At 41.8% G+C, this 19,689-nt stretch overlaps 1 protein-coding gene across 1 annotated transcript in view; it reads left to right on the plus strand.

Moving 5' to 3' along the window:
- The window catches only part of MTNR1A (melatonin receptor 1A), a 38,542-nt gene extending 20,011 nt beyond the window's left edge, over positions 1 to 18,531 (plus strand). Inside the window, exon 2 of the mRNA XM_047090534.1 lies at positions 17,663 to 18,531. Within this exon, the coding sequence (XP_046946490.1) occupies positions 17,663 to 18,531 (869 nt within the window). The remainder of the gene's footprint in view (positions 1 to 17,662) is intronic.
- The last annotated feature ends 1,158 nt before the right edge of the window (positions 18,532 to 19,689 follow it).

The following is a 19,689-nucleotide window of genomic DNA, read 5'->3' on the forward strand; positions in this document are numbered from 1 at the left end:
ATTGTTTAATATTCTTGCTGAAGATATATTATATTATATTATATTATATTATATTATATTATAGTGTTCTTATTTTCTATTACAGTCTTTGTTTTAAAGCCCATTTTGTCTAATGTAAGTATTGCTACTCCGGCTTTCTTTTGACCTCCATTTGTGTCATAGATATTTCTCCATCCTCTCACTTTCAATCTCAGGAGACTTTAGGTCTAAAATGATTCTTTTATAGGAAGCACATAAATATTGTTTTTTTTTTAATCCATTCTGTCACTCTGTCTTTTGATGGGAGTAGTTAGTCCATTTAAATTCAACGTAATTATTGATAGACATGTATTTATTGCCATTTTATTACTTGTTTTTAGTTGTTTCTGAAGATTTTCTCTGATCCTTTCCTCTATTTCTTTCATGTTTTGTGGATTTTGGTTAGTTATATATTTGGATTCCTTTCTCTTTATTCTTTGCATATTTATTAGTGGATTTTAATATACAGTTACCATTAAGTTTGTATACAACCTCTTTTGCATATAACAGTCTATATTAAGCCAATGGTCATTTAAGTTTGAACCTTTTATTTTCTCCTTTCCTCCCCACATTTTAGGTATATGTTATTGTTGGTGCCTTGACTGATTTTTTACATAAATATTCATTTTTACTGCTTTTATGTTTCCTACCTTTATATTGCCACATTGGGCCTCTCTGTTCCATTCAAAAAGTCCTCTTTACTGTTTCCTGTACGGCTAGTTTAGTGGTCATGAACTCCTTTAGTCTTTGCCTGGGAAACTCTTTATCTCTCCTTCTATTCTAAACCTTAGCCTTCCTGGGTAGAATATTCTTGGCTGCAGATTTTTCCCATTCAGCATTTTGCATGTATCACGGTACTCCCTTCAGACTTGCTAAGTTTCTGTTGAAAAATCTCCAGCTAGCCTTATGGATTTTCTCTTGTTAGTTAAGGGCTTCCTTTGTCTTTCTGCTTTTAAAACTTATTATCATTCTATTTTGTAAATTTAATTATAATAAGCCTTGGTGCCTGCTTCTGTTGATTTTGATGGGAGTTCTCTGTGCCTGCTGAATCTGGATGTCTCCAGATTAGGGAAGTTTCCTTCCCCGGATTAGGGAAGTTTACAGGTACTGTTTCTTCAAATAAACTCTCTGCCTCATCTTTCTCTCTCTCTTCTTCTGGGACTCCTAAAACATGAATGTTATTATGTTTCATGGAGTCACTGAGTTTTCCAAGTCTGTACTTAGTTTGTGTAATTCTTTTTCTCTCTTCCATTTAGCTTGATTACTTTCCATTACTGTGTCTTCTAGGTCATTAACTTGTTTTTCTGCTTCTTCCATCCTGCTATTCATTCCATCAGGCATGTTTCTCATTGCATTTATTAAGTCCTTTATCCCTGCTATGATATTCCTTATCTCTGTGTTAAGGGTCTCACTCACGTCTTCCCCTCTTTTCTCAAGTCCTCCCCCATACATGCTCTTCCTCTCACAAAAATAAATAGAAAGAAAACCAAAGGTGGAGGCATCACAATCCTAGACTTTAGCCTGTACTACAAAGCTATAATCATCAAGGCAGTATGGTATTGGCACAAAAACAGACACATAGACCAATGGACTAGGATAGAGATTCCAGAATTGGACCCACAAATGTATGGCCAACTAATCTTTGACAGAGCAGGAAAGAGTATCCAATGGAAAAAAGATAGTTCTTTAGCAAATGGTGCTGGGAGAACCGGACAGCAACATGCAGAAGAATGAACCTGGACCACTTTTTTACACCACACACAAAAATAAATTGAAAATGGATGAGACCTAAATGTGAGACGGGAAACCATCAACACCCTAGAGGAGAAAACAGGCAACAACCTCTTTGACCTCAGATGCAGCAACTTCTTACTCAACATGTCTCCAAAGGCAAGGAAAAAAAGAGAAAAAGAACTATTGGGACTTCGTCAAGCTAGAAAGCTTCTGCACAGCAAAGGAAACACTCAACAAAACTAAAAGGCAACTGACAGAATGGGGGAAGATATTTACAAATGACATATCAGATAAAGGGTTAGTATCTAAAATCTATTAAGAACTTACCAAACTCAACACCTGAAAAACAAATGATCCAGTGAAGAAATGGGCAGAAGACATGAACAGACATTTTTCTAAAGAAGACATCCAGATGGCTAACAGACACATGAAAAGATGCTCAACATCACTCATTGTCAGGGGAATACAAACCAAAACCACAATGAGCTACCACCTCACACCTGTCAGAAGGGCTAAAATTAAAAATTCAGGAAACAGATGTTGGCAAGGATGTGGAGAAAGGGAAACCCTCTTGCACTGTTGGTGGGAATGCAAACTGATGCAGCCACTCTGAAAACCAGGGTGGAGTTTCCTCAAAAAATTAAAAATAGAATTGCTCTACGACCCAGCAATAATACTACTAGGAATTTATCCAAAGGATACAAGAGTGCTGATTCATAGGGACACATGTATCCCTGTTTATAGCAGGGCTATCAACAATAGCCAAGTCGTGGAAAGAGCCCAGATGTCTATCAACAGATGAAGGGATAAAGAAGTGGTTTTATGTATATATATATATATTATTATATATTATATATATATATATATAATATGTTATATAATGTGTATATATATGTGTTATATATATATATTATATTATATATATATATACACACACACACACACACAATGGGAGTACTTCTCATCAATGAAAAAGGATGAAATCTTGCCATTTGCAACAACGTGGATGGACTGGAGGGTATTATGCTAAGTGCAATAAGTCAGTCAGAGAAAGACAGATATCATATGTTTTCACTCATATGTGGAATTGAGAAACTTAACAGAAGTCCATGGGGGAAGGGAAGGGGAAAAAATAGTTACTAACAGGGAAACGAACCATAAGAGACTCTTACATACAGAGAACAAACTGAGGGTTGATGGAGGAGAGAGGGGTAAATGGGTGATGGGCATGGAGGAGGGCACTTGTTGGGATGAGCACTGGGTGTTGTACGTAAGTGACGAATCACGGGAATCTACTCCTGAAGCCAAGAGCACACTGTATACACTGTATGTTAGCTAACTTGACAATATTATATTAAAAAAATATTCACAATTGTTCTTTTTATTGAAGATTATGTTATAATTATATAGTGTTCTTCTTTTTCTCTTCTTACAGTCTTTGTTTTAAAACCTATTTTGTCTAATGTAAGTAGTGCTCCTCCGGTAAAGACCCTTATGATCAGTGCTTTAAATTCTCTATCAGGCATCTTCCTTATATTTGTTTCACTTAGATCTCAGGTTGTGCCCTTGTCCTGTTCATTCATTTGGGATAAACTTCTCTGTTTCCTCATTTTGTCTGCCTCTCCGTGCCTATTTCTCTGTTAAAAAAAAAAAAAGGCAGCTGTGTCTTCTGTTTCGAAAGTAGTGACTTTATGAAGAAGAGGTCCTCGAGTCCCCTGTTCACCAGAACCTGGCACTTCAGGAGAGTGTCCCGTGTGTGTTGCTTATGCCCTGCTGCTGCGTCTGAGTCACTTTTCCTTTCCGTGCAGTCGTCCGCATGGACTCTTTGCCAGTTGCTGGTTTTGTCTGCTTTGTGTGGTATGAGCGGGACCCAGGCAGGCCAGCTCTGAGGGTGCCGGTCTGCAGGGACCTTGAGAACGGGGCACTGGTGGTAGCAAAATTCACGTTGGGCCACTAGTCCTAGGCCAGATCTTCTGCAGCGCTGTGGTGGCTGGGGGCTGTTTGTCGAGCACACGGCTGGGCCCGGGGCAGGGAGACAGCTGTGCCCCCAGCGTCTGGGCAGGGGGTGCCGCCAGGCAAGCAGCAGTGGCCGGGTGGGGCACGGGCACAGCTTTCGCCAAATTTGCCCTGAGGCCTGTGCTGAGGTACACGTGTGTGTGCAACCCTGCCCCCTTCAGGTGGCCCCATGTTTATGCCGGGAAGCGGCATGAACACACTCCCAAACCATTACCAACAGACCTGTCTCCTCTTTGCCTCCCAGCCTTGCGTAAACGGCTGTGTGTACGTTGCCTCTCCACACAGGCCGTGTCTCTTTAAGGGCGGCCACTTGGCCATCCCTGGTGCCTGGGTGGCCCAGTGCTGAGTCAGCTGACTCTTAAAGCTCCAGGCTCCAAGTCCCGCTGGTTTTACAAACTCAAGTCAGCCTGCCCTTTGGCTCTTATAGTCAAACCGTATGGGCATTAGTTTTCCCCGTGTGAGCTCCCTGGTGCGAGGGCCCGTTTCTCTGCCCTCTCCGTGCAGGTGGCTCCCTCCCTCCCGCAGCCAGCCCCTCTCCACCTTTCTGCCCTTCCCAACCTTTCGGATGCAGCTTCCTCTCTATATGTAGTTGCGGAGTCTGCCCTTCCAGTCTTCAGGTCGCTCTCCAGGTCACTAACTTGGATGCGGATGATGTCTAGCTGTCAACGTGGGACAGGGTGAGCTCAGGGCCCTTCTACTCCGCCATCTTCCCAGGCTCCCCGCTGACATGGGTAGTTTGTGTTTAGCTTGTACATGAAAGGCCGAATCAATGGGACTGTAATGTGGATATTTACATATTACAAACATCTCCCTAAACCACCCTTCTGGGAAAAGAGTAATGAGATCTAGAAAATGAGGAGAGTTCTTGGCAGGATTTCACACTTTTAAAAATTGAAAACTGGACTACAGCTCGAGGGTCATGTCACTTTATGGTATGTGGAAGTTTTCCTAGTCTCTTTTACTACATATATTACCGTATGGTAACAGAACAGCCAAGACACTCCGTCGATCAACTCAAGTTTACAGTGTTAAAGAGTCACCACCGAGGTAAGGAGTAGGACCGGGAAAACAGTGAGATGCAGACAGAGCGTCGAAGAGCCAGGGAGGCAAGTGGGGTCAAGGAAGCAAGACAGCGAAAATCTAAGGTGTGATCAGGTATCACATGCATTGTATGTTACACTCTTCGCACAGGGTAGTATATGGACGGTTTACGTGGACAGGGTATTAGATGTCAGGACCATGAGGAGGAGGAGGGCTGAGTGAAGGCTCATTAAGAATGCCCCTGATGACTGGAGGGAAGTTTCAGCGACGCGGTGTGCGTAGAATCCAGATGTTACAGGAAGGTGAGTTGAAAGCAGGTGGGAAGACAAGAGAGGGAGAGGAGGGGGCTCCCCTTTGAGGGGAGAAGAAAGGGCTGGTAGCCAGAAGGATAAAAGGAGGCTTATGTGTCCAGGAAGAGCCCTGCAAGACGGCAGGGATTGGGAGAGGAGTCCTTGCCGGGACAGAGGCCACCTCAGCCAGCGCTTTCTGACCGGGGAGGAACTTTCTGTGAAGCACAACACGTGGTTTTCATCACGGTGGAAGAGAAGGAATAAATATTTATCCAAAGCCAAATGTGCTCTATGCGCTCTCTCAACTCCTCACTGTGGTCATTGTTACCCTGATTCATTACATATTAGGAGCCCGAGGCTCCGGGAAGCTGTGACTTACCCGAGGGTGGTTAGCAGGTGTCATAGCCAGGATCTGAATGCAGATGTTTTTGTTTCTAAACTTACGGTCCACGCTGCCTCCAATAATCTGAAAAGACAAGTCCCTCAAATATAGTCCTTTGAAATCTAAGAATGTAAGGCACTGCCTGTGAGCTTTGATATGCGAAATAGATAGCTTCTTCTTTAAGCCAGACTTCTTAGATGTGAGTCTATGGGATTTGCTGCGTGAAACAAATGAAAAATGTTTTCAAGAGTGGCCAACGTATATTTTTTCGCTCTTTAAACTGGTCTTTATCTCTTTGATGTTAGGCACAATTCAGGCACAGCCAGGGTTTTATATTTTTAATTATGAACAATAACTCAGGGGGTCTCTAATCTTGCTTTCCAAGTCCAACTCCAGGCTAATACTGGCCCGTTGAGAAAACCAACATCCTGGCAAATAAGAGCCAAAAAAAAAAAAAGGAACTAATTTCTACCTTTGCATGAGTGAGGTTTAGCGACTTAAGGGTACCTTTGTTCACCCAGAAAACTGTTCCCGATCATGTGCTACGTGCCAGGCACTGTGCAGTCACAGTCCTGGACCTCAAGAGGTCTTTAGAGGGAGACAGACTTCTATGGACATGATTGGGGCATGTGCTGGTTTGATGTTGGAAACGTGTACACATAACAAGGATGAAAGGATTGAAAAGCAGTACCAGGGCACCTGGGCGGCTCAGTCCGTTAAGCATCTGACTCTTGATTTCGGCTCAGGTCAGTGAACTGGAGCCCTACGTCGGGCTCCGTGCTGACGGTGTGGAGCCTGCTTGGGATTCTCTGTCTCTCCCTCTTTCTCCACCTCTTCCCTGCTCAGGAGGACGCATGTTCTCTGTCTCTCAAATAAATAAACTTAAAAAAAATAAGCAATACCAAAAAGCATTTAAACTCTGGACCTTCTACCCAATATGGCTGGTTGGTTTGTTTCTGTAAGATAGCATAGTAAGTAGTTTTTCTTTTTTTTTTTTATCTTAGAAGTGGGTGACTTGTGTAGAAAACCACCTAACTGCATCACAGAGCTGAACGTCTGTCTATCTCAGGTTGCCTAGAAACAGAACCTGAGAGGGAGCTGGCATGTTCGCTCTCCTGCTTTGTTGAGGGAGTGCTCTCGGGAGAGACCTGTGGTGGGTGAGGGACGCTGACTAGGGCAGGGAGAGGCAAGCAAGGAAAGGATCTCAGGTCCAGCGGAGACTTGGCCTGATCTGAGAAGTTGAGGCCTCCGGGTGTAAATCCAACCACAGAGTTGTAGCCATTGAAGGTGAAGGGGCTGGCCTTTTGTACTCCATTGTCAATTGGTCATCCATTGTCTACTCAACTGAGGGCAACTCTCTGGAGAAGGGTGTAGCTGCAACTAAATGGAAGCACCCAACCTTCATCAAAATTCCAGGGGTAAGTGCACCTACCAGCCTGGCAGAGGGACTTGAAAAAGGGACTTGGAAAAGATATGGGCAACATCTACTCCAAGGCCTGTGACATAGAGAAGAGGTAACAAACAACCCAGAGACCAGCCTGCCATGGTAATGGGCTCCCCCCGCCAGCATTTTGAAGAGGGTCCACATAAGCAAATGAATTCTCCGCAGGTTACATCATTGCACAGATTTAATTGTTACCAAATTAGGACCAAGATAGCTAGAGTAGCAACATGTTGATGAGGACAAACTCAAGGCCCAAACTTTATACAGTGTTAGGGAGAGAGATTTCTTGCCTGTCAGGTGACTCAAACTTTCCTCCTCAAAGTTCCCCACATTGGCATTTCTGCCTCAATTGGGATGCTTGGTTTTCCTTTGGCTTTAATCACAGGGTGTGGCAAAACCAAGGCACTGCCGGGGGTTCCTGCATTGCAGACATACACACATCACTGCTCCTACTGTGTGGTAACAACCCAGTTTTCCCTTGAAAATCAGGATTAATCACCGCCTTCGGGACGGTCTATTGATTCCCTGGGAGGAGGAGCCCAAAGCAGCCAGGTGGCAGTCTCAACTTCCAGTTTGGGGAAACCAATGTTATGTCTCTTGGTGGAGCATTCTTCTCTTGGGAGCTAAGACTTGAGAACAGAACCTACAGTTGTGAGGGCAGGAAGCAAATGTTTTGCTAGGGTATCACTAGGATAATTAGGTGAAGAAAAATGACCATTTCCACCCTTGATTTTCTGATCCATGAATCCAGTCACTGATTTAGAACACACACCACACCCTGGGGGACACCCTAGGCTCATCCAGCTGGTGCTGGAACTAAACCTTCACAAGGCATTCTACCGCAATGCCTTGCTTCATTTGCTGTAAATTGAGTTCCTCCATCAGAAGCAGTGTTTTTACCATAAACAAAGACAAAGGCATCTTGTAAGTCTATGAATGTCAGCTTGGTGGAAGAATTAAGGGTACGAAAGGCAAATCCAGATCCAGAATATGCTTCTATTCCACTGTGAACAAAGTACTTCCCCTCTGATGATGGCAGTGGTCCAATGTAATCAATCTACGGCTGTTGTCTGGCTGATATTCTTGGGGAGTGGCGCCATATCAGTGTTGGTCTCTGCTGTTGACAGGTTGCTGACACACCAGGTCAGCAGTGGCTATAACCAGGTCATTTTAATGAGTAGTACTCTGTGTTGCTGGGCCCATTAATAACTTCTGTTTCCGGTGCATAACTTTGTGAGCCTAGTGGTCAGGGACAGTGGTGGCTGAACGAAGATCAATGTACACAGGCGGTGTCATTAAGATCCTCTTCTAGACAAAAGAAAGCCAGAATAGCCATACTTATATCAGACAATCTAGACTTTAACATAAAGACTGTAATAAGAGACGAAGAAGGGCATTATATCATAACTAAGGGGTCTATCCACCCATAAGACCTAACAATTGTAAACATTTATGCGCCAAATGTGAAAGCACTCAAATATATAAATCAATTAATCACAAACAAAAAGAAACTCATTGATAATAATACCATAACAGTAGGAGACTTCAACACCCCACTTAGAGAAATAGACGGATCATCTAAACAGAAAATCAACAAGGAAACAACGGCTCTGAATGACACACTGGACCAGATGGACTTAACAGATACATTCAGAACATTTCATCCTAAAGCAGCAAAACATACATTCTTCTCCAGTGCACATGGAATGCTGTCCAGATTAGATCACATACTCGGACACAAATCAGCTGTCATCAAGTACAAAAAGATAGAGATCATACCGTGCCTATTTTCAGACCATAATGTTATGACACTCAAAATCAACCACAAGAAAAAATTTGGAAAGATAACAAATAGTTGGAGACTAAAGAACATTCTACTAAAGAATGAATGGGATAACCAAGAAGTTAAAGAGGAAATTAAAAAGTACATGGAAGCCAACGAAAATGATAACACCATAGCCCAAAACCTTTGGGACGCAGCAAAGGCAGTCATAAGAGTGAAGTATGTAGCAATCCAGGCCTACCTAAAGAAGGAAGAAAGGTCTCAGATACCCAACCTAACCTTACACCTTAAAGAACTGGAAAAAGAACAGCAAATAAAACCCAAACCAACTGAAGTCAGGAAATAATAGAGATTAGAGCAGAGATCAATGCTATTGAAACCAAACAAACAAAAAAAAATCACCCAAAAAACAGATCAATGAAACCAGGAGCTGGTTCTTTGAAAGAATTAACAATTGATAAACGACTAGCCAGTATGATCAAAAAGAAAAAGGAGAGGACCCAAATAAATAAAATCAAGAATGAAAGAGGAGAGATCACAACCACAACAGCAGAAATACAAACAATAATAAAAGAATATTATGAGAAATTATACGCTAATAAAATGGGCAATCTGGAAGAAATGGACAAATTCCTAGAAACATATAAACTACCAAAACTGAAACAGGAAGAAATAGAAAATTTGAACAGACCCATAACTAGTAAAGAAATGGAATTAGTAATCAAAAATCTGCCAAAAAACAAGAGTCTAGGGCCAGATGGCTTTCCGGGGGAATTCTATCAAACATTTAAGGAAGAGTTAACACCTATTCTCTTGAAGTTGTTCCAAAAAATAGAAACAGAAGGAAAACTTCCAAACTCTTTTTACGAAGCCAACATTACCTTCATTCCAAAACAAGATGAAGACCTCACTAAAAAGGAGAGCTATAGACCAATTTTCCTGATGAATATGGATGCAAAAATCCTCAACAAAATATTAGACAACTGGATCCAACAATACATTAAAAGAATTATTCAAAAATTATCCCACAAGCAAGTGGGATTTATACCTGGATGCAGGGCTGGTTCAGTGTCCACAAAACAATCAATGTGATTCATCACATCAATAAAAGAAAGGACAAGAACCACATGATCCTCTCAACAGATGCACAGAAAGCATTTGACAAAATATAGCATCGTTTCTTGATAAAAACCATCAAGAAAGAAGGGATAGAAGGATCATACCTCAAGATCATAAAAGCCATATATCAAAGACCCACTGCTAATATCATCCTCAATGGAGAAAAACTGAGAGCTTTCCCCCTAAGGTCAGGAACAAGATACAGATGTCCACTCTCACCACTGTTATTCAACATAGTATTGGAAATCTTGGCCTCTGCAATCGGACAACACAAAGAAATAAAAGGCACCCAAATTACTCTTCACAGATGACATGATCTCTATATGGGAAACCTAGAAGATTTCACCAAAAAAACCTGCTAGAACTGATCCATGAATTCAGCAAAGTTGCAGGATACAAAAAATACACAGAAATCAGTTGCATTCTTATATGCCAATAATGAAGCAACAAAAAGTGAAATCAAGGAATCGATCTCATTTTCAATTGCACCAAAACCCATAAAATACCTAGGAATAAATCTAACTAACCAAAGAGGTGAAAAATCTAAAATTGAAAACTATAGAAATCTTATGAAAGAAATTGGAGAAGACACAAAAAAAAAAGGAAAAATATTCTCTGCTCCTGGATAGGAAGAACAAGTATTGTTACAATGTCAATACTACCCAAAGCAGTCTACATATTCAATGCAATACCTATCAAAATAACACCAGCATTCTTCACAGAGCTAGAACAAACAATCCTAAAATTTGTATGGAACCAGAAAAGACTGCTAATAGCCAAAGCAATCTTGATAAAGAAAACCAAAGCTGGAGTCATCACAATTCCAGACTTCAAGCTGTATTACAAAGCTGTAATCATCAAGAGAGTATGGTACTGGCACAAAAACAGACACTCAGATCAATGGAACAGAATAGAGAACCCAGAAATGGACGCACAAACATATGGCCGACTAATCTGTGACAAAGCAGGAAAGAATATTCAATGGAATAAAACAGTCTCTTCAGCAAGTGGTGCTGGGAAAATTGGACAGCAACATGCAGAAGAATGAACCTGGACCACTTTCTTACACCATACACAAAAATAAACTCAAAATGGATGAAAGATCTAAATGTAAGACAGGAAGCCATCAAAATCCTAGAGGAAAAAACAGGCAAAAACCTCTTTGACCTTGGCCACAGCAACTTCTTACTCAACATGTCTCCAGAGGCAAGGGAAACAAAAGCAAAAATGAACTACTGGGACCTCATCAAAATAAAAAGCTTCTACACAGCGAAGGAAACAATCAGCAAAACTAAAAGGCAACCGACAGAATGGGAGAAGATATTTGCAAATGACATATTAGATAAAGGGTTAGTATGCCAAATCTATAGAGAATTTATCAATCTCAATACCCAAAAAACAAATAATCCAGGGAAGAAATGGGCAAAAGGCATGAATAGACACTTCTCCAAAGAAGACATCTGCATGGCCAACCAAGCCATGAAAAAATGCTCCACATCACTCATCATCAGGGAAATACAAATTAAAGCCACAATGAGATACCACCTCATATCCGTCAGAATGGCTAACATGAACAACTCAGGCAACCACAGATGTTGGCAAGGATGCGGAGAAAGAGGATCTCTTTTGCACTGCTGGTGGGAATGCAAGTTGGTGCAGCCACTCTGGAAAACAGTATGGAGGTTCCTCAAAACATTAAAAGTAGCTTTACCCTATGACCCAGCAATTGCACTAGTAGGTATTCATCCAAGGGATACAGGTGTGCTGTTTTGAAGGGGCACATGCACCCCAATGTTTATAGCAGCCCTATCGACAACAGCCAAAGCATGGAAAGAGCCCAAATGTTCATCGACGAATGAATGGATAAAGAAGGTGTGGTATACGTATACAATGGAGTATTACTCAGCAATGAAAAAGAATGAAATCTTGCTATTTGCAACTACATGGATGGAACTAGAGGGTATTATGCTAAGTGAAATTAGTAAGTCAGAGAAAGACAAGTATCTTATGACTTCACTCATTTGAGGACTTGAAGAGACAAAACAGATGAACATAAGGGAAGGGAAGGAAAATAATATAAAAACAGGGAAGGGGACAAAACATGAGAGACTCTTAAATACAGAGAACAAAGAGAGGCTTCCCGGAGGGATTGTGGGAGGCGGGATGGGCTTGGGTAAGGGGCATTAAGGAATCTACTCCTGAAATCATTGTTGCATTATATGCTAACTAACTTGGACGTAAATTTAAAAAATAAATTAAAAAAAAAAGATCCTCTTCTGGCTAAAAACAAAAGAAAAACCCCCCAAAACAAAAAAAACAAACAAAATACCCCAGATCCTCTTCTGCTGAGATTGCTTTCTGGTGAGTTTCGTATGGGACACACGTATCTTCATACTCATTGCCCATTCTGAGAGGCCTGTGTTCCTACTCTTTCTCCGGCTTCCTGTGTTACCAGTTTTCTAAACCTGTTCCTTCCAGTCCTTGACCATCTCGCTATACCATTAGCCACTGTCTATGAATCAGGGTAAGTGTGTGCCTGGGGCCATCTCTGTTTCCAGGCAAAATCAACAAGCAGTTTCAAGTTCTGTTCAAAGTTCTATTCACTGGGTATAGTTGGCCTGTAGTGCTGCAACATTTGGGACAGGACTAGCATGTCACGAGAAACCATCAGTAAAGCATGCCAGGAGTTTTTTCCTTCCTTATTAACTGACCACAGGGGACTCCTCATGAGGCCATAGGTGGAGGCTGTGAAAAAGGGGGCAATGTGGTAGGAAGGTGGGCCACGGGCATCTGTGACACTTGCTCACGAAATTTCCTTGTGCCCTCAATACATGCTTGGGCCAGATTTTGTCTACACCACTTCTGTTCTATACGGTGCAGGCCATCTTGATTGATTTTAGCGGGTCAGACAATACGTAGTCCATAAGAGATTTTTCAGATCACACGGTCACTTGGTCATCTGTGGTCAAGTTTTCAGTCAAGCCAATGACTGTTTCTCTAAAGGGGAATTCTAGTCTGCAAAGGAAGGCATAGATTTGTCACAAAATGTTGAGTCTATGGTTATAAGTCACTCCTATGTGCCTGGTAAGGGAGCCTTACATCTCCAGATCTACTACAAACAATTCAAACACCATTGGATCATATGAGTCCAATGGTAGAATAGCTTTCAGAGACTTTTCTTATTCTCGGCTCTACTCGAAACTGCCTGCTTTTTGGGTTACTCAGTAAACGGATTGGTGTAGCATGTCAAAATTAGGGGTGTGTGTGTGTGTGTGTGTGTGTGTGTGTGTGTGTGTGTATTTAGTGGTAGGAGGGTGATGCACCAACTCGTTCTTCACCTTGGAAGATGAAAATAGGTGATAATTTAAATAACTCTTTTGCCACTGTATGCCATGAACTACCAGGGTCCTCCTCGCTCCCGGAAACAAGGTTTTTAATGCCTTTAAATCTAATGCCATTAGAGAATTAAATCCAGGCCACTAAGAACCAACACAGAGAAACCCTCCTTAAAGTTTCTCGGTCTACTTCTAGTACCAACTTTTATATCAGTCAGGGTTCAATCAATTTGAGAAACAAAATGAGTAGAGCAATTATGGGAGCTGATTAAACTATTCAGTTGAAGCTGTTGCTTCTATGTCTGGTGCCGGGGCCTTGTATTGGCCAGGGTTCGTCAGAGAAACGGAGCCAACAGAATATATATATTCTAGTAGTATATTCAACGTATTCTATTCAGAGAATATGTTCTCTATATAGCAGTAGGACATAGGATATATAGAATAAATAACAGAATAGGTAGTCTATTAGTATGCTAGTATATATTCTATTTAGAATAGTATATTCTATTAGTTTATTAGTATATCTATTTTATTAATATATTATATATCCTATAACATTATATTGGCTTACTGTATTTATTACCAAGAACTGGCTCGCTTGACTGTGGAGGCTGAGAAGTCCCTCAGTCTACTATCTATAAGCTGGAGACCCAGGAGAGCTGGTGTAGTTCTGGTCTGAATCCCAAGACCCGAGAGCACCTGTACTGTCATCCCATTCTACAGACTGAGAAGACTGATGTTCCAGCCTAAGGAGGCAGGCAGAGAGACTGAGTTTCCCTTTCCTTCAACTTTTCTGTGTTAGTCAGGCCCTTACTGGATTGGCTGACACCGGAGGACCTCTGCTTTACCTGGTCTGTTCATTCAAATGCTAATTTCCTCTGGAACCACCCTTCCAGACACACCCACAAGTGATGTTTAACCAGCTCCCTGAGCATCCCATGACCCTGGTCGTGCTGACACCTCAAATTAACCATCACGAGCCTAGAGTCTATAGATAAGGCACCTGAGAAGAAAAGATGGATGTCAAGAGGGAAAGCAAGGGCAAACGAGATCGTTGGAGGAAGGGCTGGAACCCAGGAGGACGGACTGAACTCTTGTGAGTCTCCCTTTCTCCAAGCCAGGCTGGAGCTCCGAGAAGGAGCAGGAGACGCTGTGGGCCCCCTGCATCGGCGACCCTCACTGCAGGCCGGGGACAGGAGTGAGAGGGCCAGAGCCCCCACAGTGCCTGGGGCCGTACGCCCGCCTGGAAGCGCACAGAGGACTCGACTGCTGCGAAGCACAGTCATGCAATGGTCTCTGCCGGGGAACAGAAAACCCTGAAGCTCTGCATGCAAATGCCCTTTCAGCTTAGTCCATATAAGATAGACCCACTCTGCATTTTGTGTCAAGACACGACTCTGCGCCAGGCCCCGTCGTAGGGGGAGAAAGATGCGTAAGATGGGCGCCGCCCTCATGGACTTAACAGCTTGAGCTGTGGGAAGATGGTAAGAAGAAAAGTATTTCTAAATAGCAAGGCGATGACCCCTTGCTCTGGTCATTCCCAGAGGGAAGTCCCCGGACTCGTGCTGAAGGAGGCGGTTCAGCCAAGGCAACTCTTCAGCTGTCTGCTATCTGATCTTACTCACATCCGTGCCACATTTCACTTACAATTTAAGGTGTTATTCACCAGAATGCTTGTTCGCTCAGCACTTTATAGTTTGCCTGTGTCTTTAATCATCGTGAGGCTGTTTGCGGTATCTTCTTGTTACCGGTACAGAGACCCGTAACTGCCTTCCCCTCATTCTGCTTCTAAGATGCTTTTTTAGAATTATGCCTAAAGAGGCTCTAAGCCAGGGCCTGCCTGGCCAGAGGGCCCATTACCCAACCCTCACCTACTTCTAGCCACAGGAACTCTCTTAGGGAAATGCACCGAGCGACATTAACAAATAAACAGCGCCGTGGCAATCTTGCATTCATGGTATGACTTCTTCCGATTGAGTTCCCCGTTTCTCAGCTTTCCTCACCTCTAAAAAGTAGGAATTATCCTGCATGATCACTAGTGTTCCTCCCCATCTTAACATCCTCTGAGTCTACAGTTCCTCTGGGGCAAGGGCTGGACGTAAATCCAACAGAAGAGGAATTGCTAGCCGTTCACAGGACTTACTCGAAATTTCAGAATGCGTTGTTGTGCTGGTTGTACAGAGGGTTGGGTGCCTGCAAAAATGGAGAGATGGCGGTCTATCTGGACACACACAGGGCTGAGATGAAATAGGTGATCTTACAATGTGGATGATCATGATTAAGTTAATTACTCTTACCTTATCATTCTTCTCCCCAACACACACACCCTCTACGCACACATTGCAGATGTGATAAAGCTTCCAGCTGAGACACTATTAGCCACATCTACAAAGAGCCTATGGCTTAATTGTTTTTTTTCTCCCAACTCTGGTAAAATGGGATTAGTTCAAAGAAAACTAAACAAATGATTTAATTAATGTAACGACTTAAAAAAAGAAGCCTAATTGCTGCGAACTACATGGGGCAGAGGATGAATGCTATGAAACAAACCTGTGACACGGTTTATGATCTCAGTTTTAGCCTCTTGAAAAATAAATCTATTTATGTCCATTTGTCATTATAACGTTTTAGGTAAAAATGTACTGCTTCGATGACAAGTTGTAGCTGAATTTCACATATTGTACATATTTTTAAAGTATTACCCACTTTGAGTTAAAAATTCATTAAAACATGCCCACGTTGGAATTTAAATATTTCACTGGCGATTGGAATTGTTCTGTGGGGAGACATAAATTTGTTCTGATTGCTTTAATTTGGCCTCGTATAGCCAGCTTTTGAAGAAGTTGTATTTACAACAATTTATCTGAAATTCTTACTTAAATGGCAAATCCATGACTTTTTTTTTTTTTTTTTTTTTTTAGCCACAACTATCTTACTTCACTTCTTTGCAATTTTTGGAGGACTGTGAAATAAAATTAACCAGACAGGAACTTCCCCTACAAAGGTGATTTTATTTCAGGTATTGGGAGATGACAATTTAATATCTGCCATCAAGCATTTGAACAGAAGTCCCAAGTGGGTACTATTCTAGATGCATTTATGAGGTGGACACACTTTTAGGGTACTACAGTATGGAAATATAGCAAAGTTAAGTGCACAAATATAATAAAATGCAAAACATAAGGTCACTCTGCCTGGAATGTTCCTCCCCACTTCTTTATGCTCACTGCATTCCTTTTCTGTACGTATTGTACTTCTTTCTATCTTATTTTTCTAAGCTTAAGGATCATAGGATCACTGTACATTTCTGTTTCTCCACCACCTATTAAATGCATTCGGTAAGGTTTTATTGAATGAAATTTATCATAAGTTAATCCAAATTAAATGTGGTATAAAAATGTGATTTAGAAGCCTTCAAAAGAGGAAGGTTTTCCACATAGTTGGGCAAGTAAGTAAAGGCTTTGGGCATTTCTATCGAAAACGGGTTTGGGAAAAGGGGTACCATTTTAAAAACGAGAGAGAGGAGCCATTCAAGGCAGAAAGAAGAGTAAGAAACAAAGACAAAATGAGCCACCAAAGTAAAGAACATCCTTGCAGAGTATCTTCTAAAATTTGACTAGAGTTCCTTGTTTTTGGACTTTAAAATGTGTTGCGTTATTAACATAGAAAATATTTAGGGTTTAATTTTTAGACCTTAAGTTCTTTATGAAATCTACAAGTATTTCTACCTTCTCCTTTGGATTGAGGTGAGTGTTGTAGAATACCAACATTTGTGGAGCGCTTATCACGTGACAGATTCTGCTTGGTACTTGACATAGACTGTCTCAATTCGCGCTCATCATCCCCTTATGAAGAAGGTACTATCGTTATCCCCATCTAAGAGAAGAGGAAGTCGACATCTGGTGAGATGATGATACTTGCCTCAGGGAGACAGCTAGCAAGGGGGTGAAGTCAATATTCTAACCCAGACAGTTGACGAAAGAACCCTTTTCCTCTTCACTGTTACACTATGGCCAAGGATTTATTGCTCCCCAAGAACAGGAGTTAGAGGCAGCCTTTGAGGGTGACTGAAGAGTTAGAGGGACAGAAAGCTCAGAACTTAGAGAAGTCACACGTCACTTGGGAAAATGTGGGACATGAGGTTTCTCAGGCCATGTAGAATATTCCAGAACAAAATATGTAACACGAGTATACTGAACTCGAAATTTTTTTTTTTTTAATTATAAGAGAAATCAAATGGTTTGAAGAACATCAGTTTCTAACATGGAATATGCCTCGGTTTAGGGACGTGGGAATTTGTGAACAGCAGAACTGACTTGACCAGGGCTTACTTCCTGGTGAAGATGGCCTCCATTTCATTTATCATGCGGCGGCAGCTGCGATGCCCGGTTAGCTGAGTTGTAAGAAGAGCTCTTTGAGCAAAAAGAACTGTGAAAGAAAACCCCTGCAATCCGCACAAGATCGGTAACAACCTGTATTTTCTAAACCTTTCTCTTTTAGGAAATCTATTCGTGGTGAGCCTGGCAGTTGCGGACCTGGTGGTAGCCGTGTATCCATACCCCTTGGTGCTGATATCTATATTTAACAACGGGTGGAATCTGGGCCATCTGCACTGCCAAATTAGCGGGTTCCTGATGGGCTTGAGTGTCATTGGCTCAATATTCAATATCACTGGAATTGCCATCAACCGCTATTGCTACATCTGCCACAGCCTCAAGTACGACAAGCTGTACAGTAACAGGAATTCCCTCTGCTGCGTGTTCCTGATATGGATATTGACCCTCGTGGCGATCGTGCCCAACCTGCGTACCGGCACCCTGCAGTACGACCCGAGGATCTACTCCTGCACGTTTACGCAGTCTGTCAGCTCAGCATACACAATCGCGGTAGTGGTCTTTCATTTCCTCGTTCCTATGACCGTAGTCATCTTCTGCTACCTGAGAATATGGATCCTGGTTCTTCGGGTCAGGCGGAGGGTGAAACCTGACAGTAAACCCAAAATGAAACCACAGGACTTCAGGAACTTTGTCACCATGTTTGTGGTTTTTGTACTTTTTGCCATTTGCTGGGCTCCTCTCAACTTGATTGGTCTTGCCGTGGCTTCAGACCCCGCCAGCATGGTACCCAGGATCCCAGAGTGGCTATTTGTGGCGAGTTACTATATGGCATATTTCAACAGCTGCCTCAATGCCATTATATATGGGCTCCTGAACCAAAATTTCAGGAAGGAATACAGAAGAATTATAGTCTCACTGTGTACAGCCAGAATGTTCTCTGTGTGTCGTTCTCATGATGCTGCAGATAGGGTTAAATGCAAACCCTCTCCGTTGGTGACCAACAAGAACCTAGTAAAAGTGGACCGTGTTTAAAACACAAAGCATTGTTGACAAGGTGTACACACTTCTCAAGGTCTTACTCATTTTCGTGGTTGCCTCCCTCTTGACAGATGCCTAGAAGCACAGGGTAGTCGAGAAAACTTGCACTCTTAGGAGGTTGTCTCTAGTTTATGAGCTCTGTGGGATCAGCCTTTTGAATCCGTCTCTAATTCTGCTTACGAAGAGAAATACAGAACCTAAGAGTTATATGTTCATTGGAGAATATGGTTCAGGGACAGAGGCGTGGGCGGGCAATGATTTTAAATAAAAATGCTAAATGTATTCACGTGGAGAAACAGTGTGCAAACTTTTATGGCAAATGAGCGTCATAAAGCATTTGCTTTTTTCCTCCACTTTTTGAAGATTTCTTGTAGGAAAACAAATGATGTGTCGTAGTCATAAACAAGCAAATGGAACAAGAGAGAAGTGGGATGATTGATTCATTACACGGCGACAGGCTGAAAATAAATCAGGGAATAACAACACATCAGCAACAAACCACAGCAAAGTTTTCACTTGGCATTGGTAGCAATGGGTGACTACAGTCATGATTCTAAATGCGGTCTCTTTCTCTCGAGTGTTGCACGTTCAACTAGATAAAGAATGAACTATATGACGGAGCTCTTTTCCAGATCTCAATAACCACAGTATTTGAAAGCAATAGCGAAATACAAAATTCTACTGGATTTTATTAGACATTGGCTTTTTTTGTCACTGAAGATTATTCATGTCACTGACAAATTGTTTTGAATTGATCTCTGTTAATTTATGAAGTCATTTAATGAGTTTAGTTAAAATGTACCAAGAATCAAAGAGCTATAGATCCTTAGGTATAGTGCTGACTGTGTTCTAGATTGATAATCTCTTTCGGCAAGTAAATATCTGAACCAGATTGCTTTCCTTGTATAAATATTTCAAAACAATATTCTTTAATAATTCATTTCAGTATTTGATTGCTCTAATAATCCTGAAAGTCTAGGAGAAGAAAAAACGCACAGGTAAACTATGGTTTCATGAACTATGGCTCTCATTCACTCCAAAAAGCTATTTAGGACCACCTTGAGGTTTGTTACTGGAGTGCTTTGCAGGAAATTAGAGACATGTTTTCTAGCGTTATAAAGTTCTGCAGCAAAACTGTCACACAGGAGGAGT

The sequence above is a fragment of the Lynx rufus genome, unplaced genomic scaffold, assembly GCF_022079265.1.
Source record: "Lynx rufus isolate CCGP_SWC_20201006 ecotype Redwood Valley unplaced genomic scaffold, mLynRuf1.p SCAF_3, whole genome shotgun sequence".
Classification (NCBI taxonomy): Eukaryota; Metazoa; Chordata; class Mammalia; order Carnivora; family Felidae; genus Lynx; species Lynx rufus.